This window comes from Phytophthora infestans, genomic scaffold (genome assembly GCF_000142945.1).
Source record: "Phytophthora infestans T30-4 supercont1.3 genomic scaffold, whole genome shotgun sequence".
Taxonomy (NCBI): Eukaryota; Oomycota; class Peronosporomycetes; order Peronosporales; family Peronosporaceae; genus Phytophthora; species Phytophthora infestans.
Genome location: NW_003303756.1, coordinates 1,213,492 through 1,237,739, shown reverse-complemented (window position 1 = coordinate 1,237,739; position 24,248 = coordinate 1,213,492). Strand labels below are relative to the sequence as shown.

The window sequence follows — 24,248 nt, the reverse complement described above, 5'->3', positions numbered from 1 at the left end:
TCTGTGGACTGTGTAGCAAGGCATCAAGCCTCCCTGGACGCGGCTGACGCGGCAGCATCTGAGACGGTAATACTCGAAATGGCCACAATATGTCATTGGAGAGGTCAGCAATAGTCCAAATAGAAGGGTTTTAAATTTACGGATAAGCCTTCGATCTTATCAGTTACGAACTAACGCTAGTTCAAGATGCCTGTCAGTGTGGAGCTCCATGGCGAAGGAGCTGGCGCTCTGCGCGTGTTTCTGGCAACGCACTTGGATGCTAAGCAGCTTAACCGATCAGGTGTGAAGAAAATGTTGAGCAAGAAGGAGAATATACTAACGACGAGTGAATTGCGGCAAGTGTCGAGTCTGTTAAGCAAGTTACGCGCCTCTGACCCGTCAACGCCGACTCTGGTTTCGCTACTACGCCAAGGACGAGGAGTTCAAGCGCGTGTTGTCGCTACAGAGCAAGAGGGGAATGAGAAGGATAAAGAGAAGAGAGCCAAGTACCTGGCTAAGCGCCGCCAAAAGCTCCTGCGTCTGGACGAAGAGATGCGGTACGGCAGCATGGTCCGTAATGTCAAGACGCAGACGGCGGCAAAGGAGTTAACGCACCACAATACGAGTGTGCGTCAGCATCTTTCAATTGGCGCTAACATGGTTATAGCCCGGGTTACGGCCTTCATTGCCGTGTACTTTGTGGCTCGGAACCTCACAGATAACGAGACGACGGTGAGTCTTGAGGCTTAAGTGTTGAGGTGTTGCGGCATAGTATTGGCGGATGCTTAGCTCTTGTTGGTGCATTGCAGAGAATTGTCGCTGGACTAGGTGGTGCCATCGTTATGATGGTCATCGAGATGGTGCTATTTATTGCGCGCGCTGCTAAGTTCGAGAGCATTGAACACGAGCAGAAGAAGCACAAGAGTGTCTTCTAGTCCTCGGATAAGACATGCTTTCGAGATGGGTTATGATAAATCATAGGTCATAAATTAGATTGCTTCAACGAACATGATTTTGGTGATATGGAATGCGCAGTGAAAGGATTATGACATCTCATGAGTGCATATCAGTCGTGCCTTTGCATTTAAAAATTCAAGTGTCGTCGCTGTATCGGAGCGCCAAGCAAATGGTGCTGGCGGTCTTATCTGCATCTCTGCACCACGCAGCCAGTGTACAATTCCGACCTCACTGAATCCTGGTGGGTTGCAATGCAACTTGGTTCCCATCACATCTTCGGCTCCGTAGACGACTGCCCTTCCACCGAATAGGTGAGCGGCACTCATTTTCGCTCCCAGCACCAACAGGACAAGCAGGTGGCAAACTTTGAAGACGAGAAGCCTCACGTGACGAGATATTAGAATGCGAGCCGGGTGGTGGTGCGCGACCACGCTTCTAGCGGTGGCAACACTTAATGGAGGTGCTGCGACGACAAGTACCGATAGTTACGGAAGAGGACGTGTTCAGGCAACAGATAATGATCATTCGTCCATTCAAGTCAAGTCAGGCAACAATGGCTACGGCACCGTGACTTACGCGTCGGCAAGCAGTGACAAGAGCGACAATTCTGAGGCTGCCGCCAATCGCCTCGCTCTAGAGGAAGCTCAAGCACAGCACCCAAACCTTCGACTACGATTAAGCATTGGCATCTGATCCGGAGATATCGTTCACTGCTTCTCTCTATCTATCAATATAAGCAATGACTTTTACGGATTCGCTCCCTGTTATTGCATAGTGATGTCAGCAATACAGAAGTACACGCGATGTATTAATAGGCGACTTTGATAACGAAGACTGTCATTGACAGGCTGCAGTACTTTTTGCTAAGATGTTTGAGCGATCTATTGTAACTACAGTAGAAGGTGCGCTGCCTGAGATGGAGTCCATGGAATCCATGGCATAATTGAATGTCGGTGGGGCATTCTGGATGCATGTATGCGACGATAACCTCAGGTTGAGTGAGCCGAGAAAACATGTACGACCCTGCAATAAAGTTAATTCACTGTCGAAGCAAAGGCGATAGAAATTGCTGCATTCACGTTTCCAAGAAAAATAAACTACACGTGCTCGAGTAAATTACCGTTTGTTTCCACATCATATTTAACTTATTCCCGGAAAGTTCGCATTGTGTACCCCACACTATCCTCTCCATCAACCCCAACGCTGATTCGCGAATTAGCGTTTGAAAAGACAAGTGACGTTAACGCGATGGCGCACTCCACCTGGATGCTGCTAGTGGTGGTGCTGCTCTGCTCTCAGGCGGTCGCAGATCCCCACTCCAAGCCAAGCCGTACGTCTTCTTCTGTCCACTTTCTTTTCCTTGGTATCCAACTTATTGCTCCAACCAGATGAGAACGTTGCCTCCGAGGCCGACCGCAGACGCTTTCGATGGCTGGACGAGGGCGTCACGGGCTCGGGCGATGTGCGCGAGTGGGGACAGCAACAGAGCTTCTGCTTCTACGATAATTCGACGCTGCATATCCGCATGGACCCGTTGAACAGGTGAAATGGGTCGGATACATTGCCATAACTGCCACAGAACTGACAGCTGAGGTGTATACGGGGTGCAGTACACTGCAACCAGCGCTGATTCAAACGCTGGGCCAGTCGCGAGAGGCCAACGCACTGTATAACATGACCAACGCCACCTTGTGGTACTTACAGAGCGTCGCCTGGCCGCTCCGACCAGTTTTCTGGGCGTGGAGCGAGCTGCGTGTCGTCGTGGAGAGTCCCAAGGTCAACCAGTTGAGCTACACGTTCGCACGGTAGGTTTTACTGCTATTATATGGAGATTCAATTGTACAAAAGCTCTTACTGCCGTGTGTTATCCACTATATCAGCACTCCAGGACTGCTATGTCGCAGTGTCCTAAAGGCAGCGCTGCTAACGCCGGGACTTGAGCAATATGTGCCCACTTATGTGGTCAACGCAGTTGAAAACTTCCTCTTCGTTGCGTGTACGTTGCTGACCTTAATGTGAAATTTAACATTCGCATTTTTACTGACGTTTGAAATGTATTATACAGCCAAGCTGGTATGTGAGAACTGTGTGGGTGGCTGTCCGCTCGAGTGCAGAGAAGTAGCAGACGAAGACACATGCATGCTGGAACTCAGTCCGTACCACGCTCCTTGCATCACTGTGACGGGTCCTCCGCAGCCGTTCATCTCGACAGCGACTCCAAACTTCAGCTTTGACTTGACCTTCTACACATGTACGTTGCTGACAAGTCGATCACGTTGTCATATGCTTATTAATATTGTATGTGCTGCAGATTTGTCGTGGGTGTATGCGCAGAATTTCTTCTTGGGTCTGCTGTTCTTTTATCTATCGGAATGGCTCTCGCGTTCGCGCTCCTTCCACTACTTGCTGGGTGCCACAATGGGTGTGTTGTTCTCGGCGCTTCTTGCAGTCTATCTCTTCCAGCGTCAAGCTCGGAATACGACCAATATGTTGCCAGGAGCGCAGCTGGTCTCGTCGCTAGCATCCGTGGCTACAGTGGCAGTTCCAGTGACGGGCTTCGTGATCATGCCGAACTTGTATCGGCTCGGAGCGTGGGCTATCTCGTACCTCGTGTATCTGTGGAACCGTGAGGTTCTGTTCGGAATCCCTCATCTAGGCAAGATATACTTCGCCTTCTTCGCTTTCTTTGGATGCGTCTTGGTGTGGTGGTATCAGTGGGGAGCGTCGGCAAAATCGGAGACTGAGCCACAAGATGAAGAAGAGATCGAAGAGATTGGCTACTTGGACGACGAACTGCCTCCTCTGACGAGTTTCCAGCTTATTATCTCGCGCTCTTTGACGATTCTGGGCATGACGTTGCTGTTTTACAGCACATCGTCGACAGAAGCCTCGCTGTTATTGATCCTTGTGGTGTCGCTCACGCGTGTGTTCGAGATTATTGCAACGATCGCGTACTTCTGGTACCATTTCGAGCAGCCTGGTCGTCACAGTAGCTTGATCTCCAAGACGGATTACGAGACACAAGGACAGACTGAGACGGAGAAGGCTTTGGCGCAATTGCAGAAGTATTTGAAGGAGAATCCCGATGAGCTGGACAAGGTGCGCGAGGATAACGAGATCCGACTTCGACGATTCACCAGAGGCCGCAACCACTTGGATGTAGCCACGCAGGAGTCGATGCTCGCTCGTCAACGTGAACTCAGACGGTCGACGTGGTCGTATTGCTCCATTCAGTAGCTCAGTAGTGCTAAGTATTCAAATAGAGATGTGGAGAACGATGCAAAGGAAAATCTAAAAGTACTTGTCTTAAAATGTTTTGAATTTTTAAGACGTAAATTTAAGAAGCAAAAAACAAGTTGACGTCGAATGTAAGTTTATTTTCACCAATGATAGGTCCAAATGCTTCCCAAATCTGTCATTTCCGTCCAATCGCCTCTCCTTTACGACAGAACAATTTGTACCGCGTGCGGCGATGTCGCTGCTAGCGGCACTGTTCGCGCTGCAGGCATCCGCAATAATTCAGCCCACGTCCTCCATTGACGTGCCCATAGAGACGAACTTCGAATTCACAGGGCTGCACTCCGACTTCGCTCAACAGTACTACGTTCTCAACACGGAGCTGGACGACACCGCGCAGCTCTCGGATGTCAGTGGAGATGCTCTACCCAGCTCTATACAGCAGCAGCTCAGTACGAATTCGCTCTCATGGGGCGACTTACCTGGTCTTCTACAGCGAGCCTTCCTCTGGGACGCTGGCTACGTCTTGACGCCCACACACACGCTAGCCAAAGTCTATACACGATGCGGTCGCTCTATGGCAGAGTTGGTGGTGCCTCCCAAGGCCTTCGAGCGCGCTGGTTGCCAACTGAGAGAGTGCATACTACCAGACGGGACAACCTTCCATCGGTCACTCGACTGCAAGGCCTCGCAGCTCTCGAGAGCAGTCCAATGCGCTGTAGATGCAGCTGAAGACATCTCGGCACCTGCATATGCGGCAGTCTGGGGAGACGGCGGAGAGGCCGATACTCAACCAGAAGTGACAGTGCAACGTCACGCCTACGTGGACCCGGACGGGCAGCCCAATCTGATCTTCGCACTGCACACCACGGCCTTTGAAGTGGCTTACACGCAGTGTCCACTGACCCCTGCAATGGTGATCCCTTGCGCGCCGTACAATCTCGTAAACCAGTCCAAGTTCTGCACGCCACAACCTGGTGACGTGGCGTCTGCGTGGCTCATTAAATACGCTGCAGACCACAAACAGGACCAGACGTGGCTGCTAGTTCCTCTGTGTATCGTCACTTTCCTAACATTTGGTACGGTGGCAGTCTACCGCTACAAGTCAGCCTTACGTGACGAAGCACGACGAGAAGTCGACTTGTTTATGCGTGAGAACCGCCATTTATTTGACAACGGAGCCGTGGAGGCCTTCCTCGTGCCTAAACGTAAAGGTAAAGGGCCTCAAACTACGGAGACAAGTCGACAGGATCGCTCCTCGTCCTACTCGTCGTCTTCAAGTCTAGACAGTGACGACAGCGCGTACACGTCTCGGCCATCGATCCGAGACCCTCAGACGTCCTTGAGCTATGACGAAGGCGTCCAGAATGCTGCAGCGTTCGAGCACTTTGACGCGACGATCGGGTTGTCTGCGTCTGCCTTCGACCCTTTGGCTTCTACTGCACGCATGGATCCTCTACAGACCGATACAGACACGTCTGTACAAGACAAGGAGAAGGAAAGACCATCCGATGACGCTACAGCTCGGAAGAACGAGATGGCCATTCGGAGCTTCCGTCTGTTCGAGTCGCACCGCAAGATCCGTCGTCTACGGGTCCCTATGGCCGAGTTGCAACTAGTAAAGCCACTGTCTCGAGGTGCGACGGGTGAGATCTGGCTGGCTCTGCACAGTAACAAACAGGTGGCACTGAAACAATTGGTGCCAGAAAAGCGACGATTGTTACATGAGATGGAGATGTTCCTGGCCGAGATCTACCTCATGGCGCAGTTGAAACACCCGCACATTGTGACGCTCAACGGTATTGCGTGGAACATGCTGGAGCACGTGGTCATGGTGCAGGAGTTCATGGAAGGAGGCGACTTGCAGCACTTCCTAGCGCAGCAACGCGTCCGTAATTCGTCGTCAACAGCTCCAGTCAGCTCCGGTAACACAATCGCAAGACGCTCAAGCTCCGTCACTGGAATGTTACCGCAAGTGGACGAGGCTGTGGCTGTTGCAGCGACGTCCTCGGGTTCGTTTGCTGGCGGGTTGATCCACTCGGTACCTTCGAACCACTTCACATGGACCAAGCAGAAACTGGCCATCGCTCAGGCGGTGACGAGTGCGTTGGCCTATTTGCACGCGTTGACGCCCATGGTCTTGCATCGGGATGTCAAGTCTCGCAACGTGTTGCTCTCGTCTTCTTTGGACGCCAAACTGTGCGACTTTGGCATCAGTCGACGTAAATGCAGCGGTAGCGACGACGAAACGAACCTCACAGCGACCGCAGCAGCGGGCACGTTGTCGTGGACGGCGCCGGAGTTGCTGCTGGGCGAGGAGTACACGGAGAAAGTGGACATTTACTCGCTGGGTGTCCTTCTCAGCGAGCTGGACACGTGCACGTTGCCGTACCACGACCCCGCTTCTCTCTCCGAGCGACTGGTGCAACATCCACTGCGCTTGATGCGGCGTATTCTCCACGACGGACTTCGCCCCCAGCTCTCGGCGGACTGTCCGCTGCCTATCACGCACTTGATCGCAGCGTGCGTGTCACGTAACCCAAAGTTACGTCCGAGTGCTGCCGATGTAGGAGCCTGGCTGGCGAGTGCTCGTGGAGAGAGGCTGCTTCGCAGAAGCTCCAGTGTGTTGATCTCGTAGGGAAAAGAGTTATCAGGGTAGGATGCTTAAGTTTTATGTAGACTAGTTGGTAGTGTTGGATTATGTGGCAAGTAAGTCTTCAAACGTTCTACATGTAGTAATAACGTGGGAGATAGCGACGATGACAGTGACTCAGAGCGAGCAAACCGATGTGAGCAGCTAGTGGCGCAGCTAGACAAAGAGCTTGATGAAGATGTTGACGGTGAAGAATAATTCTATCGACTGAATGATTCAAATATAAATCTTTTAAAATATTCATAGAGCATTCTGACTCGCAGTTGAAGTCAGTAGGGGAAGATGTTAGGAGACAGTAGGAAGTGGCAACAGACCCGCGGCCTTGGCTTGCTCGTAGCAGTACAATTGAAATCGGTGGCGGCTAATGGCGGAGGACTTGAAGGCGAGGAAAAGGCGGAGCTCATCAGCGAGGACATCGCGTTGCAGGTGAGTGTTCTAGTGGTACTGCTGGCGCTCTCAGCCATGTTCGCTGGCTTGGGGCTTGGCCTCATGTCCCTCGACCTCATCGGCCTGGAGATCGTCGTGGCTGCGGGCGAGGATGAACACGCGACCGAGACGGAACGCATAAATAGCGAGGCTGCCAAGAAGGTCATTCCGCTGCGTCGCAACGGCAACCTGCTGCTCACGACGCTACTGTTGGGCAACGTTTCCGTGAACGTACTTACGTCCATCATTACCGCCGACCTCACGAGCGGTAGGGCCGCGCTTTTGCTATAATACTGTGTGTATAATTGACATTCTTCATGTGCAGGCTTGTTCGGGTTCATTGCATCGACAATCCTTATCTTAATCTTCGGGGAGATTGTCCCGCAAGCCCTTTGTTCCAGATATGCTCTAGGTAGCAAGGCAATGGAAGCTTCACGCTCGTACTATTACTAACCGAATGCTTGCTACAGTGATCGGTGGCAAGGTGGTCCCGCTCGTACGTATCTTGATTGCTCTCTTCTACATTTTTGCGAAGCCTGTGAGTTTGGCTCTGGGCGCGACGTTGGGAGAAGACATTGGCACAGTCTTCACTAGACGACAGGTACACAATTGGTTTGAGTTTTTGAGAGTATTTCTAACAAAAAAGTCATCACTCAAGTTGGCTGAGATCATCGACATCCACGAGAAACAAGAGATGATCGACAAGGACGAAAGCAGCATTATTCGGGGTGCCATGACCTTTGGAAACAAGACTGTGCGGAGTGTCATGACCCCTGTGGACCAACTCTTCATGGCCCCGATATCTGCCGTCCTGGATCGAGAACTCATTCACAACATTCTCGCGAGCGGTTTTTCGCGCATTCTCGTTCATGGCACTTCCGTCAGCGACATCACGGGGACTATCCACGTCAAAGACCTCATCTTTGTGGATCCAAAGGTGAGAGATAACTTCAAATGCTGTTATAGACTAATTACTAAAGCTTTTTATCGTTAGGATAAAACTCTCCTCGCAAGCTTCTTCCAGATCTTCGGCCGAGCGACGCGTTCTGTAAACCCGGACTGCAGACTGAGCGCACTTCTTGATACCTTTAAATCGGAGAGTGCGCACTTAGTTTTAGTCAAACAACCCCAGACAACAGATGCGGTAAGTGAAGAGGGGAGCTGCGTACGCTTAGACTTTCTACTCACAAGACTGTGCCATCATTGCGTTAAATACCAGAGTGGAGATATGCACACGTTGCTGGGTATCGTGACGCTAGAGGACGTACTGGAAGAAATTTTGCAGGACGAGATTTTGGACGAGGGAGACGTCTCGGTCTATCGCAGCCACGACTCGGAGCGCAAGCAGTTCTTGCTGCGCCAGTTCGACGAGGGCGGTCGACTAGGCCTTGACGACTTGTGCCAGGCTGACGACCCGTCTGAAGATGAACTTGCCGCTGGACTCATCCAGGAGCAGCTTTTTACCTAAATTGCTTGCTTTTTGTAGAAGATAAAAAAGCAAATTGTTGTTATTTGCTTTTTGTTTCTTAAAATTTACGCACTACATGAAATTCGTCACTTCAACGTTTGTTTAGGCTATTGGGCCACGGCTTCGAGTCCGGTAAAAGGCGCCATCACTGTCCTGCACCTCGTGGTCGTCCACTTTGCAAGCGACTTTGTCTTCATATGCAGATTCCTCGTCTTCATTTGTGAGGCCGTGGACACGAGATTCACGACGGATCGTCTCTTGAAGTCGTTGCCACGAGTAACCAGCACGCGTGGACGACGTCGGTGTTTGCGGTGTGCGCTGATACGTCGTCTGGTCTGCAGCTCTCAGTTGCCAACTAGCCACTGGCAAAGCTTCACGACTCGCTTCGTCTTTCTGGAACGAGATAATTGGCGCTCGGATTGGTGGGATCGGTGTACTACGGCGAAGGATACCGGGGCGATTAGCGATCAACATTGTGTTAATCGGAGGCAGTAGTCTACGTGGAGGCAAGCTGAGGTCTGGAATCGGAGAGTGAGCTGCAGACCACGTACGAGCCTTGGCAGCGACTGGAGACGTCATCTTACTCTTGCTAGTTGTAGATCTCCCACCGTGTGCAAAGCAGAAGCCTCCTTTACGAGCCGTAGTCGTGCAACCTTCAAAGACACATCGCTTACCTCCTCCATGAGCAATACAGCGACCACGACTCACAGCACTATTGGCACAGTCTTGAACAACACATCGACGTCCACCGCCATGAGCCTTGCACAGTCCAAGACGCTGAGCACTACTGGTACATCCACTCACGGTACAACGTTTGCCACCGCCATGTGCAATACAGCGACCGCCAGTTTTCGCACTACTCGCACAACCGTCCACTGCGCATCGACGTCCACCACCATGTGCACGACATCGAGCGCCACTCACAGCACTACTGGTACAACCGTCCACTTGACAGCGATGTCCTCCACCGTGTGCGATACAGAAGCCTCCTTTCTTGGCACTAGAGCCACATCCGTCACGTTGGCAACGTCCTCCTCCGCCATGGACGTAGCAAAGTCCTCGACTTTGAGCACTACTCATACAGTCCTGCACTTGGCAACGTCGTCCTCCTCCATGAGTTCGACACAAGCCACCAGAAGCCACGTGCTTGTTGCAACCTTCGTGACTGCATTTGCGTCCGCCACCGTGTTGCACACACAGTCCTCGACTCACAGCAGTACTAGAGCAACTAGGCGAGCCACGGCAACGACGACTGCCACCGTGAGCCACACACAGACCTCCAGAGACAACATGCTTCACGCAGCCTTGGATACGGCAACGTGTTCCTCCTCCATGTGCCGGACACAGTCCACGACTACGTGCTGCGTTCGAGCATCTCGAGTAGCGGCACATTTTTGCCGTGTTGGACTCTTCCGCATCGTGCTCGTCCGTGTCCGAACTTGACGACCACGAGTCGATGATGTCGAGGTCTTCGGAAGAATGCGAAGCTGCGTGCAGAAGTTCACTAAATTTCGGAAACTCTGGCTTGGTTTCTTTGTTGCTCAAGGCCTTGGTTGCCTTTTTCATCCTCCCGGCAACTTTGAACTTCACTTTGTTTGCAGTTGGATTGGGGAATGAAGCACGTCCGTCGAGCTGCCAAGAGGCTGGGGAGATTGCAAGAAAGCTGCCAAAAAAGTGAGTGGAGCGACGTGCGTGGCAGCCGTCAAGCCGATGGAGGCACCGAACCATCGACGGAAAGCGCCCTGGGAGCCGCCGCGCGGGACGAGAGATGGTTTGCGACCACGACGTCTTTCTAGCGGTGGGAAAAACTCAATAGAATGAGAGAAATACGCCGTCTTGTCCCGGATGCTTGTGGCTGTCATAGTGACAAGAAGTGACCAACTAGCACGCGCACTTTTCCACGCAAAGTCTCAGAGCTAGAAAGTTCGCAACTAACTGCCACATTTGGACATCAAACAGTAAAAAAAAACTTGTTTTGTTGTTGGTCGGTTTCTAGTCCTCCTTCTCGAGCTTGATCTCGAGCATAATGGCGCTCTTTCGCTTTTGCTTGGCAAAACCAGCAGGCACTTCGAGTTCGTACATGAGCACTTCAGACTCGGGTTTGTCCAGGATAGAGGCGAGCGGCACGTGGCAGAAGCCGATCTTATCGTCCTTGGAGATACGGTCGTGGTCGAACACGTTCACTTCTAGTACAGCGGTGGTGGGGTCGTCGGCGATGAAGGCGAACGTCTCTTCCGGGTCCCATTCCGGATTGAGGTTGGCAGGGATCATGGAGCTCTTGTGCGTCGTGTTGGCCAGCTGGAAAACAACGTACGGGTCGCTCTTGCCATTGAAGTCGGCGGAAGGAAGGTCCACAGCCTTGACGAGTGTCACGTGCACGGCGTACATTGCGTTGCGAGAGCTGGAAAAAGGGGGGAATGAAGTGTCGGATGCCGTTTCGGGAGCTTTTCACAAGTGAACAACGTCAGAAATGAAAGAGAGGGAACTATGTTGCGTGAACGGATACGCGGAAAGACGAGCAACTTAAACGATTTTGACAAGTTTTCATCCTGCTCTCATATGAAAGGCAACTTGATGCGGCACTTGATCAGTGGATAGACGGCGACGATCTTCTAGAAAAACACATTGGCGGATGCAGCGCAATATCCAGCGTTTCAACTTGTACGTGTGCAGTGCGAATCCAGGTACAGCGGCGACTGTCCACTTTTGCCTCAAAAACTTTATGATAAAGGCCGTTTGCGATGGAATTTTGTCACAGTGCCCGTCCGCAATCGCGCTTGGTCATTTATCCGTGGCTAACGTGCGGTCGACACGCACTTGTGAGACAGGAAATCAGACGCACGGCGAAAGCGATGTTGATTCCATCGGCTTGCATGCATTCAGGTTGCAGCGCTCGTAGCGACTTCTTCAGTGTTATTACTAAAATAATGGACCCTTTCCTATATCGGATGCAATACCGACGGGTACGCAAAATGCAGCCAAAGGAAAAACTCGAAGCAAACGTCTCAAACGTGATCATGAAGTTCTTTCTTTTCGGTATACACTGATATGCTTGCCATATTCCGGATAATTTGCCTGGGTTAGCCTCGTGTCACAGCCTACGCATCCTATTTTTAGCGAATAATGAGCTGCAAATGCAACCTTTCCTCGCCAATTGCACTTGTCTTTGTGAGTATTATCCGTCTCCCATGTATACTTCATTCTTACGAGAAGGCAACATACCACACCACAACGCACACTGTCAGTCGCACTCCGGATCTGGAAGACAGCGGAATAGACCGTAGACTACAGGATGAGCGGCATGCACACGCTGCAGGTGACGCTGGTACGCGCAGTCGACCTTGCGGCCAGTGACTTTGGCTTCATGGGAATGGGCGGCAAGAGCGACCCGTACGTGGTATTCAAAGTGGGGCGCGTGAGCCAGAAGAGCTCGGTAGTGCAGAGCAGCCTCAACCCGCGCTGGGAACCGGCCGAGACGTTCCAGTTCCAAGTAGACCGCCCCAAGGAGAAATGCCTCGAAGTGCACGTGATGGACTACGATCGCTTCATGAAAGATGACTGCATTGGCAATGCCAACCTTGCACTGGCCCCATTCCTCGAGAAGAAGCAGTCCGAAGTCGTGTCTTACGAGCTGGAGGTGCCTCCTGACTACGACAAGCAGAAGCGCAAGTCTGTGCTCTTCCTGGAGATCAAAGTGACTCCCAACGAGCAAGTGGACCAAGTGTTAGAGCTCTGGGAGAACCAGCGTTACCATATTGTCAAGAAGTGGACCACAGACACGCACATATCTGGCTCTACCGAACGCAAACGCTGGAGCTCCATCACGGATGCTAATATCACGTCTAATGCCTTTGAGGAGATTGCGCCTAAGGTGCCGAGTCATCTCACGGCTGAAGGATGGACCCTCGACGTATCGCAGGGAGACGACAATGGCTGGATCTACGCGCCGTCCTTCGCCGGACCCTGGCAGAAGGATCCCTTCACATTAGCAATGGTGCGACGACGCAAGTGGATCAACAGATGCACAGCTCCAGACAATCAGTAAGATGAGTGGCAGGTTGCCCTTCTGAGCGGAAGGGATGAAGATACAAGCGCGCTGAAGATGTTAGTCGGTGCGAATCGTTAGCTTTTCCACTGGAAAGATCTCAAGGAAGAGCACAGCCGCAAAGCGACAGTGACGACCTGAATGAATGGGGCGCGTGTTGTGACCAAAAGCTGTGAGTGAAAGCAGCAACGAATTGTGCAAAAAGCTGCAGTTTTGTGTTTTGCCACTGTGTATTCCATGTTGTTAGGAAAAAATGATTGCAATTTTATCCACATTCATTCTTATCTCTATTTGCCGTCGATGATTATGCAAACGCCTTTGTCCACATTTTCTTTTCCTTGTCGAGCTGGCGGCGGAGGCGCAACTTAAGACGCTCGTCGAGCTTGACGACGGCGCGGTCCTGAGGTGCGAGGGCCAGCGCGGCCTTGACGTCGTCAGCCGCTAGCTCCAGCTTGTTCTCCTTCTCGTAGGCCACAGCGCGACGATAGAGCGCCTTGACGCTCTTGGCATCCAAAGCCAGCGCCTCGTTGCAATTTGCCACTGTTTTAGTGTAATTCTCCAACTTGAGGTAGCATTGCGCAAGGTTGAGGTACAAACTGAGCTTAATGACGTTCACCTCCTCCTTGTCCGCCTCCGTAAGATCGAAGAACTTGGACGCATGAGTCAGAGCCTTCACATAGCGAGCAGCAGCGTGTTTGTGGTTGCCGTCACGGAAGAGTTCGTTGCCCTCCTCTTTGTTCTTGGCCACCATACGCATACGTTCGGGTTTCTTAAGTTTACGCGTATCGTGGTCTTCGTCTCCTTCAGCCTGACGCTCCGCCTCAGCCTTCTGTGATTCCAGTTCAAGCTGTTGCTCCAGTGCACGTTCATCAGCCTCAACCGCCGAGAAATAAGCCTCACAAGCAGAGCGAATCTCCGTCTCAATCGACTGATGTTTTGTACGAATCAAGTCCAGTGTCGCATTTTCGGACTCTTCCGAATAGATCCAGTCCTCAGCAGCGCCCAGAAGTGGGTTCAACTTGGATGAATCCAGCTTATCTCCGTGTTTGCCACTGCTCTTGGAGCGCATTTCGTACACAAAAGCCTCAATAGCATTCCGCTCGTGCGCAATAGCAGCCAACTCGGCATCACGCGCTTGAAGTTCCTGCTCCAGAGCCACGTAGCGAGCCAACTGTACCGTATCGTCTTCCGTTTCTACAGGTTTTGTTGCCGCTTCAGTCGAATACGCGGCACCGAGAGCAATAGCAGTAGTAGAATCCAGCATACGACCGATAAGCGCATTGTTACGTTGCTGTTCAGCAGGGAACGCGGCGATAATGGCCTCTTGCACGAACGGGATGCGAGTGCCACCGCCCACGATCTCCACAGACGCGATGTCAGCACTGGAGACAGTCTCTTTGGATGTCTCCAGAGCCTTCTGCAACAACTCAGTCACACGCGCACGTTCAGCAGAGCAAAGCTCCTCGAACACATTGCGAGAGATGGAGATGTTAATATCCTTCTCAGGAGCGAGATTCTCCACGGTTACACTGGCTTCTCCGATAGTAGACAGCAGCTTTTTGAGCTTCTCACACGCTTGGAACAAACGCTTGCCTTCCTTCGAGTGGAGTGACACACTCAGCTGATGTTTTGTCTGTACCTCCTTTTGGAAATGTTCAAAGAGTCGACGATCAAGCGTCTCGGCGCCAAGATCCACGTCCGCCTCTGTAGCTAATAGCGTCTCGCCATTAGGAGTAAGCTTCACTACCGCAACACTGGTGCTAGTGTGGCCCATGTCGACAATGGCAATGTGACGAGCCGTCTCCGCTTCCATAACAACATCTCCGTCGGCAGAAGTTGCCACGGGATGCTTGCAGTGGAAACAGCGCGCCAGTGCCGCGTCGCGCGAGATGATGGCCAAGCTGGGAATACCCGCGATCTTGGCAGCCACATGAACTGCGCGTTTCTCTTCGTCACCCCACAGTGATGGCACAGCCAGTGTCACGTGGAATGACTCGTCCTGGAAGCGCTTCTTCATCTGCGTGGCCAGATTAGCGAACAACATACCAGTTAGTTGTTCTACAGTAAATTGCGTCTTGTTGTCATCCTTGCCGTAGTCAACGGTAGCCACTACACGGCCAGCATCGTCCACTTCAAAGGTGGGTTGATGGCCGGGTAGTCGCTCGAGTTGGCGTTGGACGTCCACCAATTGGTGCTTGCCTACGAGTCCAGATAGGAAGCTGACAGTGTTGCGAGGGTTCGTACTGGACGAGAGCACAGCCGACTCGCCCACGAGACGCTCTTCTCCCTTGAAGGATACAAGAGTGGCGGTAGTCATAGCACCGAGCTCATTGAGCACCACGTCGCCGTTGCTCTCAGCCACAACGCATCGTTGGGCACCCTAACAGAAATGACGGGGTAAAGCATTTTGAATTTGGTCAGTAACTAAAACAATTTAGAGCGTGCAACTGCCACTGATGACATTGCAACACGATGGAGAATAAGGTTACGTACGAAGTCAACGCCGAATACGCGTGGGGTTTGCGTCGTCGCCATGATCACTTTGGGGAAGAGCAGATGATCCCTTTGGGGGAGAGCAGATGTGATTTATGCCACGTCCCGGTCTCGAAAACTCTATTTCGTGTGTTAGGCACAAATGTGGCGTGGTGCACAGCTTTTTTTCAAATGACCATCACTCACCAAAAAAAGGCAAGTTTGAGTTTTTAGTCGGTCTCACTAGTCAAATTACCGACTAAAGAAGCACGCAATGCTCACCACAACCGAGGAGACGTCCCAGCAACTTGTGTCAGTGCTAGAGACATACGCAGGAGGTGGCGCAACAGTGGAGGAATTGGAGTACACGGCAGAGCTCCTTGTCGCCACCGCAGAGGAGGAGACGGCGAATCAAGACCGTGCCCAGGTCGTCTCTACCTTCGTTGAAGTGCTGAACGGAACGGAGTTTCTAGACGCGGGTCAATTACCAACAATTGCAGAGCAACTTTGTGATTTGCTGCTGGGCACTGAAGATGACGACAGTGAAGAGGAGCTGGAGAGCTATGCCGCTAAGAGGCGACGAGTGCGCAAAGAGCGACTGAAAACACAGTTCGGTATTGGCAAGAGCTGCCTAGTGGTGCTCGAAGAGGATGAGGAGTGGCATCCAGCTCGCATAACGAAACACATTGGCGAGAATGACGACGAGAGTGCAGGCGACAACCGACCTATTGAGGTAGAAGTGGAGTTTATTGAGTTTGGCAAGAAGCAGATTGCTCGAGAGGATGAGGTGGTGCTGGATGAAGACGTCGCTGGCCGTGAGGACGCAGAAGATATGACTGGTTTGTGCGAAATGTGTGAGCGACCTATGAACTTGACAGCACACCACGTGATCCCGCGGGTCACACACTCAAAGTATCTGCGCCAAGGGTATACGAAAGAGTTCCTCAACACTTGTATCATGATTTGTCGTCAATGCCACAGCAAGATCCACTCAGTCGAGGACAACAAGACGCTAGCGCGCGAGTACAACACGCTTGATAAGATTATGCAGCATCCGGAAATCATTGCTTGGGTTGCATATGCCAGGAAGCAAAAGGCTCGCGTCAAGCCGCGGAAGAGAAGCAAGTGGCCCGTGGGAAAGTAAGCTCGTATTTCGTATCGATAGTCTCTTGTGTTCTGAAGTAAGAGGCATTAGCACATCCATGTACAATTCTAACGATAGCAATGGATGCTGATACGAAATACTCGCTGTGATAGTGCGTTGCATTTGATAAGCACCAGAGTGAAAGTTAATGGTGCATGTCACTGAGCATGGAAGCTCTCACACTGTTGCATCTATTTCGTTGAAAATTCTGTATTTTCAGCTTTTTTTAGGCAAAAGACGCAATGCACAAGAAACTCCGTGTGATCACAATTTTTTCTTTTCATTTTTGGAATTAGTGGGGTAAACTTTTTGCCGAAAATCTTGGACCCCATACGCGCAAAATTAGAGTCGTGAGGGCTCTTAGCAGTTACCGATGGTGCGTGGGTTTCCCGAGAAGAGAACCCTTACCAACATTAGTTGGAGCTAGGTGCAGCTCAGCCTACTAAGGCTGCAGCTGCCAAGGTGATGCTTGTCGCTTTGTCAGCTATGAGCGGTAATCAAATCTTGTCATGTGGGTCTGCCATTCTTTTAAACTTGCCTTCTGCAACTGCTACAGTTTCGCGTCCATCTCATTTGCATTTGCTTTCACTAAAGAAAAGATCGCGCAATCTGATTGGCAGTCAGCTTCAACATGGATCCTTAGGAAACGGTGCGGATCTAACAAATAAATGATCAATGCGCTGCCAATTTCAATAAAATATGCTCTCTGCTAGACGAGAAATAGCTGGCATTCTGCCACATTCAACATACAGTAGCCAAAATATGGCATTCTTGCAATCGTTTCAGTAATGGAAGCCCGCAGACTTCAACATTGGCACACGATCGATCAAGTCGAATCTGTTGTGTGCCAAGTAGTCGCCTACAAGATCCGGGGCCGCTTGCGAAGCGATTGTGAGCCCTTGCTTTTTTCGAATAAGAGCGCGAAGCGTCGGCATATCCTTGGCAATGGTCCATCGGGATCCGCTTTGAAGGTCATTTTCGAGCTCGACGAGTCCCGCAACGCGTCGCCATCCAAGCAATCTCCAACTGCACAATTGGGTTGTCAGCGATCTTGAAATGGCACCAAATTGCGACGATCAGACTGTCGCTAATAGCGCCAATGCGTCTCCATTTTTCATCAATCCGTGGGAGCTCACCGACATGGACTTCCTGCTACCGGAGCCGATTGTGAGCTCTACCCGGTCTTACTTCCAGGAATTATCGCAGGAGAATTTCCACGAATCGGAGCAAGGGTGTTCACCGAAAGTGAAAAAAACTCAAGAGTCAGGCGACGAGTGGCAGGATATTCCTCTAAGTGAGCATTCCGCCAACGAGCTCTCGTCGTATCTCGCCAATGATGTCTTTCAGGAAAAGGTGACTACGGTGACGAAGTCTCAATCTTCAACGCCATCTCACGGCAAACTATTACCACCGGCGAAAACGAAGCTCCGAGTCCACACTATTACGTGCAAGGACAGAGGCCCCTCGAAGAGTTCACCCCCCAAGAAAGATGGTAGCGTGGTCTCGCCAACTACTGTTGACAAGAAGGTTCTTGTCACGGACAATGACCTCAGACTGTTCTCATCGGACAGCATGATAAAACGCAGTGGAAAAGAACGAAAGAGTTTAAAACTTTCTTGCAAAACGATCAAGTTCCCCACATCAGCTGAAAATTCCTCTATTCCTGCATCGACACACCGTCAACTTAAACGCTGTGCTTCTCTTGAAGCTAATTTTAACGACCACTTTGCTCGAGTTCTTAAACGCACTAAAAGTCTCGATCAGGCTTCATGGAGTACGTCTTCCTACGACCCACGCGTGTATTGTGGCCGCGTTGACGGTTTTCATGGAATGCAACCAAGGTTGCTGAGCCCGGGGCTTGCAGCCAGCATGTATCACGTACAGGTGCCGCTGAGTCAGCAATTCCAAGCCCAGTACCAAGCGCCGAAGCGTAAAATTGGCATCTACTCACCTGCTGAGCGTCGTGAGCGACTGAAGCGCTTCCATGAGAAGCGAAAGCTTCGCGTGTACCACAAGCGCGTCAAATACGACTGCCGCAAGCGTCTTGCCAACTCTTGCCCTCGCGTTAAAGGACGCTTCGTTAGGAAAACTGAGTTCCTTCAAGCGAAAGAGAGCAGCAGCACCTCATCGCCAGCTACGTCTGAGTCAACGTCAAGCACTGAAGATTGTCTGCATTAGGACCTACAAGTAGGGGTACACTGTTGCGTACGTCAGTCAATCAGGGAAACACTGTTGCGAGCGTCAGTCAATCTGATTAAAATCAAGCAACATTTGCTAAAAAGTATTAACCCCCTGGTTCCCAACGTCGTAACTTACGCCATAGCAAATTTAGTATGTCGTAACTTACGACATAGAGAAAGCAACAACAGAAAATGGCTCAAACCATACTTTATTCAAGTCAATTCAGGAAAATAAGATGGGAGAGGTAAATCAAAATTGCATCAGAAACAGGCCGGAGACGGAGGGAACGGGAAAGAGACACGTGGATAAGGATAGGATAGGAAGGTGTAACCGTGCCATTCCAGAATTTGCGCAATGGTGCGCATCCGGTCCAGTACGCGTGGCAAGACAGATGCTGTTGCTGCTGCTGCCAGGGACATCGACTTCAAGCACTTGTGGAGACAGCTGCGAGCAGTTGGATGGTCATCGAAGAGACCAAGCGGCATCGAGACGGAGTGGAGGTACGTGACTCCGAATGGCGTCGAGGTATTTGTTGGAGAAGATGCGGTCGTGATGCATGCGATAGAGTCCGGTTTGCTGGCGAATAGCGAGGATGAAGAAGAGAAGACCGAAGACAACGCCAGCCCCAATGGCAAAAACGTTGAGGAAAGTGATATTCGAGTATCGCAGATCGACACAGGAGCACAGCTGTCACAACACACACTTGATGATCTCTTTGGCTCCTCGAGTGACTCAGACGTCGAGCTTTCGCAGGCCGCAGTGCCACGAGCGTTTGGACTATCATCGGGAGAGCTCGAAGCTGCTGAATCACATCTAAATGCAGCAACAAGCCTTCACTTAATGTCGGAAGCTTCTGGCATTGATAGTGAGGCTGAAAGAGATGACTTTGGCGCTGCACCCTCAGGCTCGAGGCTTCGTTCACTCTCCAACGTCAAGCCGGATGTTAACTTTGTCCCAGAGGATGAAAATATGAGCGCCTATGAAAGTCTCAGCTCTGGCCAGAGCGACAGCGACGGCGTGGACGACGGCGACGAAGATTCCCCCTTAGTGGATACTCCAAGCGATGATGATGTCGTATCGGACGCTGACGCTCCACACATGGACGAGGCATTCGTCGAATCACTTCTTATAGGGCAAGATGGTGTCAACAAAAAAGCCGCGGAGGCAAGAGCTAACGCATTACGAGCAACGGAATGGTCTCCCGTATCGTCGGAGTTTGAGGAAGCGTCGCCCGCGTACCCGGGACTCAACGCAGAAGTGGGCAAGCCTGTACCGGAGCTACGCAGCGTCTGTCATTCACCGCTTCTGACTCTCTTCTACTATATGCCAAAATCACTGTGGGTGATGATAAACGTTGAAACAAACCGGTACAGTATGCAACAGATCGAAAAGCGGGCACAAGCAATACACGTCAAGCAGCTGGAGCCTAAACGAGAAACCCTCACACAAATCCGCCGGCGTTTAAAATCAAAACCAGCGTACCAGACGCACGAAATCCTCCAGGTCCTAGGACTTCTCATTGCACGGATGTTATGCCCACAGAACCGCCGCCTTGCGGCACACTGGTCGATGACGGAGGACGGGGCAGTTCCGGCTGGAACATTTGGCCGGTTCATGGGTCCCAACCGCTTCCAAGACATCTTACGAGACCTTCACTTTGTGGACAACGAGGGTGAGCGTGCACGTGACAAGCTGTGGAAACTTCGGCCCGTTGTCACCAAGCTCCAGGACCGGTTTCTGGCTGGATGGTCTCTTCCGGCAGTGTTCTCATTCGATGAAGGCGTTCTTCCTTCCACTTCTAAGCGCAATTCAACCCGGATGTTTATGCCGGACAAACCTCACCGGTATGGCACGAAAATATTTATGTTGTGTGATGCAATAACAGCATACTGCCACAGGTACTGTATTTTTAACTTATGTCGTAACTTACGCCTTTTGAGTTTCTGTCTAACATCTATGTTGTAACGTACTAGATTCGAAATGTACGCTGGAAAACGAAATGCTGGAGACACTGGCGACTCTTCATTCGACCATAAGACAGGTGCTGCGGCGGTTGTTCGTAACCTGAAGAGCGTGCTTCACGAAAATCGTCGCCATCTGTGGCACTTAGTCGTGATTGATCGATTCTACTCGTCAGTCCTTCTTGCGATCGAGCTCCTTGGTATAAGTGTTTACGTGTTGGGCACTATAATGACGGACAGACTTGGCTTTGACAATAATGTCAAAGCGACTAGGAAGACACGACCGGCAAGCATTCCTCGAGGGGCGTTCACATTCTCCCGTTCTATTGCTGTCCCAAGTATGGTGGCATACCAATGGTGGGACAGCAAACCCGTGCATTACTTGTGCACGGGCTCTGTGATGACGGCTTCGTCAATCAATAGGAATGTGAAGCGCGTGGGACCAGTTACTGTGCCATGTCCTGCAGCTGTGACGGATTATCAGCGCTGGATGGGAGGAGTTGATATTCATGATCAACTCCGCCTCCAGAAGTTCTCGTTACAGACGTCGACCAAGTTCAAGAAATACTACATGAGTTTGTTCTTGGGGCTCGTCGACCTAGCGTTAGTGAACGCATACATTTCACATAAGGAAACCGCACGAATTGCTGGAACGCCGGCGACGAGGCGTGGAGACTGGTATTGCATCCTTCAGAATCAGCTTCTCCAGCTCAAGGCTGAAGACTTTGATGGTGTCGTGGCGACTCCACCACCGCTACGCCAAAAGCGCCAACGTGCTCCAGTGCGGCTTACCCATGAAGTGGAACAGTCGGAAGATTGGGTGACTGTCAGCGGTGTGCAAAAGCGACGCCAGCGGTCCTGTAAAGTCTGCGCATTACTCAGGACCGACAAAAAAAAGAAATCTTACGCTACGACTTTCTTCTGTGAGCGCTGCTCGCTGGACAACGCCAAATGCTGGCTTTGTAACAAGATCCGGCATACCTACAGGGGTGAAGCAAAGACCTGCTTTGCAATCTGGCATGCCGATTTTGACTGCGGTCAGGCGATCCCTGTCACCTTAGGGAAACGAGTTGTGCTGCGGCGTCCCGGGAAGAAAGCTGGACTGCGGAAGAAGACTCGCCGAGAATTACAGCTTCACAACGGGGAAGCAGACGACGAGGGGTCTGGAAATGATAATGACAAAAACCAGTGAGACCAGTTTGTGCACAAGAGAAGTGATGAAATGCCAGGTGTCAGATTTGATTTGTGGTAACTTATGAGTTGTAATGCAGTTTTCGCAGATTTGATGCACGGGTTGCTGCGTCTTTTTCCTTCTAGGTGCCGGCTCTCGCGCCCTTTCTTTCATCCATCGGTGTCAGTTACGACATTGAGCTAGTGATGAACACAAGAAAGGAGTATAACTTACGACATTCCTCAGTAAACCTGTTCAGATTTAATATCGCTTCCCGCAGACGTCTATGCACATCATACAGAACCAAAGTAACTACGCACGTCGTAAGTTACGACATAACAGTACCGTGACTTATACGTTAGCTGTCATAAATTCCGGGAACCAAGGGGTTAAGTGTTTCAAACCATTTTTAGTTTTGTATTTTTTGCCTGTGGTTATGCAACACCTTGCCACTGCAACAACAGTATTGTCGCTCCAGCAACATTTTCCCCATATGGACGTGGAGATTCGTTTTCTGTCCACCCGATACAGTATGCACACACGCGCGCATGCTTAGGCGTTCTGCACCACCTCGGTGATGGACTTCGCAATGTACTCAACGTTCTTGGTCGTGACACCAGCCATGCTGACGCGGCCGTCCTTGGTCAAATAGATATGGTGCTCATCCATCATGCGCGCCACCTGGGCCTCCGTCAGACCAGTGTAGCAGAACATGCCGATCTGGTCCGTGATGTGGTTCCAGTTGGACTGGACACCGTTAGTAGCGTCGATCTTCTCGATAGCCGAGCGGAGAGCCGTACGCATCGAGATAATGCGGTCAGCCATGGCCTTGCACTCGCTGTACCACTGCTTCTTGAGCTGCGCGTCCGACAGGATCGTCGACACGATGAGGGAGCCGTGGATGGGCGGGTTCGAGTACATGGGACGGATGATGATCTTGAGCTGCGACTGCACGCGTTCAGCCTCCTCCTTGCTGTCCGTGACGACGCTCAGAGCACCCACGCGCTCACCGTACAGACCGAAGTTCTTAGCGTACGACTGCGACAGGAAGATGTTGTGGCCTTCCTTGACAAAGTGGCGGATGGCAGCAGCGTCACGCGAGGCGTCACCCGAGGCAAAGCCCTGGTAGGCGCAGTCGAAGAACGGCACGTGCTTCTTGGTCTTCATGAGGTCCGCAATCTCCTGCCACTGCTCAATCGTGGGGTCCACACCTGTGGGGTTGTGCGCGCAGGCGTGCAATAGGAAGACCGATCCATCGGGGGCGCCCTCGAGGTCGTTCATGAGACCCTTGAAGTCCAGACCACGCGAAGCAGGCTCGAAGTACGTGTAGCGACGCACCTCCATGCCAGCGTTCTTCATGATGGGGATGTGGTTGCCCCACGTCGGGTTGGGAAGGTACACGGGGGTGTTCTTGCCCAGGAACTTGTTAAAGAACTCGCCAGCAAGACGCACACCGCCCGTACCAGAGATAGTCTGCACACCGGTGATACGGCCCTCCTTCAGAGCCTCGCAGTCCTCGCCGTAAGCGAACTCCAGCGACAGGTCCACGAAGTCCTTCATACCGGCGATACCGGCGTACTCCTTGTTCTTACCGGCAGCCATGATGCGCTTCTCGGCTTCAAGCACTGACGGCAGCACAAACGGCTTACCATCGTCATCACGGTAGGCGCCAACGCCCAGCGAGATCTTACGCGAGTCCGTGTCCTACAATTTTAAGTAGAGTCAGACAATGTATCACTTTGGGATCTTTTGGGAACTCTATTCGCACCTTGTTGAAGCGATCGGTCAGACCGAGAATGGGGTCAGCCGGGCCCATGGGGACGCTGGCCAGCCACTTGCCGGTCGCGGCCTTTGTGGCGACGCCACGAGCGGACTGGATAGCACGAGGAGAAAGCATGATCGCTGCAGGAAGTCGATGCCGAGGATTTTCGGGAATGAGCTGCCAGTAAGCAACACTGAATCGGAGCTATTCGATCTGAGTTTAAAACAACGTGGATCTTCCCATCTCCTGTGAATTATTATTATGCTTAACAAGGGTATGTTAAATAAGTTTTTTACTTTTTATGTAATGGATGCATCAGCTAACGTTGTCCAGTCAAACATTGATTTGCTGCGGCACCACTGACGAAAGCCTGCAGACTGCAACCAACTGGAACATGGCTTGATGCCCAACGGTATCGTGTGTACACCTACCGGTAGTCGGGTAACGAATTACGTGTCCATCAGTAGCTGACGCTTCGCAGTTGACAGCAGTGTTTAAGTCCCATGGGACCGTCGCTCATAGCTTCCGCGGTATCGATGTAGGCTGCTGTGTAATATGTTCTCTATGACTCATACAGTATCGGTATGGATGGGTGGAAAGCTGAACAACATCTAATTCGGAATCGGAGGGAATACGAATTTGTCCCAAGGATAGGAATAGCGTTGCGAGTCTCTGGCATCGGAGCTACCTCATCAACACCCTCTTAAATGTAATAATCCCTCTCGCAAGAAACTAGACATGCTGTTTTAAACTGAGCCCACTTTTATGCAGGATTGCGAGCTTTCTTGTGGG

At 51.5% G+C, this 24,248-nt stretch overlaps 10 protein-coding genes across 10 annotated transcripts; 6 read left to right on the top strand and 4 right to left on the bottom strand.

Annotated features, from left to right (window-relative positions):
* Positions 1-148: 148 nt before the first annotated feature.
* On the top strand, positions 149-914 carry PITG_02265 (uncharacterized protein; the record flags this gene model as incomplete). The annotated part of the gene is made up of 2 exons (XM_002907169.1): positions 149-711; positions 789-914. The coding sequence occupies 2 exons, from the start codon at positions 187-189 to the stop codon at positions 912-914; spliced, it is 651 nt and encodes a 216-aa protein (XP_002907215.1).
* Positions 915-2,184: 1,270 nt separating this feature from the next.
* Positions 2,185-7,012, top strand: PITG_02264 (protein kinase, putative; the record flags this gene model as incomplete). The annotated part of the gene is made up of 7 exons (XM_002907168.1): positions 2,185-2,266; positions 2,325-2,478; positions 2,547-2,741; positions 2,817-2,932; positions 3,002-3,187; positions 3,248-4,151; positions 4,330-7,012. The coding sequence occupies 7 exons, from the start codon at positions 2,185-2,187 to the stop codon at positions 6,809-6,811; spliced, it is 4,119 nt and encodes a 1,372-aa protein (XP_002907214.1).
* A 96-nt stretch (positions 7,013-7,108) lies between these two features.
* Positions 7,109-8,768, top strand: PITG_02263 (metal transporter, putative; the record flags this gene model as incomplete). Its single annotated transcript, XM_002907167.1, has 4 exons — positions 7,109-7,520; positions 7,723-8,189; positions 8,247-8,396; positions 8,472-8,768. The coding sequence occupies 4 exons, from the start codon at positions 7,109-7,111 to the stop codon at positions 8,718-8,720; spliced, it is 1,278 nt and encodes a 425-aa protein (XP_002907213.1).
* A 448-nt stretch (positions 8,769-9,216) lies between these two features.
* On the bottom strand, positions 9,217-10,462 carry PITG_02262 (uncharacterized protein; the record flags this gene model as incomplete). Its single annotated transcript, XM_002907166.1, has 2 exons — positions 9,217-9,231; positions 9,645-10,462. The coding sequence occupies 2 exons, from the start codon at positions 10,446-10,448 to the stop codon at positions 9,217-9,219; spliced, it is 819 nt and encodes a 272-aa protein (XP_002907212.1).
* A 212-nt stretch (positions 10,463-10,674) lies between these two features.
* PITG_02261 (C2 domain-containing protein, putative) lies at positions 10,675-11,416 on the bottom strand (the record flags this gene model as incomplete). The annotated part of the gene is made up of 1 exon (XM_002907165.1): positions 10,675-11,416. The coding sequence occupies one exon, from the start codon at positions 11,106-11,108 to the stop codon at positions 10,713-10,715; it is 396 nt and encodes a 131-aa protein (XP_002907211.1).
* Positions 11,417-11,982: 566 nt separating this feature from the next.
* Positions 11,983-12,765, top strand: PITG_02260 (C2 domain-containing protein, putative; the record flags this gene model as incomplete). Its single annotated transcript, XM_002907164.1, has 1 exon — positions 11,983-12,765. One exon carries the CDS (start codon positions 12,013-12,015, stop codon positions 12,763-12,765), a length of 753 nt encoding a protein of 250 aa, XP_002907210.1.
* Positions 12,766-13,069: 304 nt separating this feature from the next.
* Positions 13,070-15,335, bottom strand: PITG_02259 (hsp70-like protein; the record flags this gene model as incomplete). The annotated part of the gene is made up of 3 exons (XM_002907163.1): positions 13,070-13,950; positions 13,999-15,145; positions 15,259-15,335. The coding sequence occupies 3 exons, from the start codon at positions 15,298-15,300 to the stop codon at positions 13,070-13,072; spliced, it is 2,070 nt and encodes a 689-aa protein (XP_002907209.1).
* A 162-nt stretch (positions 15,336-15,497) lies between these two features.
* On the top strand, positions 15,498-16,569 carry PITG_02258 (uncharacterized protein; the record flags this gene model as incomplete). Its single annotated transcript, XM_002907162.1, has 1 exon — positions 15,498-16,569. One exon carries the CDS (start codon positions 15,512-15,514, stop codon positions 16,379-16,381), a length of 870 nt encoding a protein of 289 aa, XP_002907208.1.
* Positions 16,570-18,250: 1,681 nt separating this feature from the next.
* Positions 18,251-18,559, top strand: PITG_02257 (uncharacterized protein; the record flags this gene model as incomplete). Its single annotated transcript, XM_002907161.1, has 1 exon — positions 18,251-18,559. The coding sequence occupies one exon, from the start codon at positions 18,251-18,253 to the stop codon at positions 18,557-18,559; it is 309 nt and encodes a 102-aa protein (XP_002907207.1).
* A 3,523-nt stretch (positions 18,560-22,082) lies between these two features.
* PITG_02256 (aspartate aminotransferase, mitochondrial precursor) lies at positions 22,083-23,619 on the bottom strand (the record flags this gene model as incomplete). The annotated part of the gene is made up of 2 exons (XM_002907160.1): positions 22,083-23,398; positions 23,463-23,619. 2 exons carry the CDS (start codon positions 23,589-23,591, stop codon positions 22,247-22,249), a joined length of 1,281 nt encoding a protein of 426 aa, XP_002907206.1.
* Between the last annotated feature and the right edge of the window lie 629 nt (positions 23,620-24,248).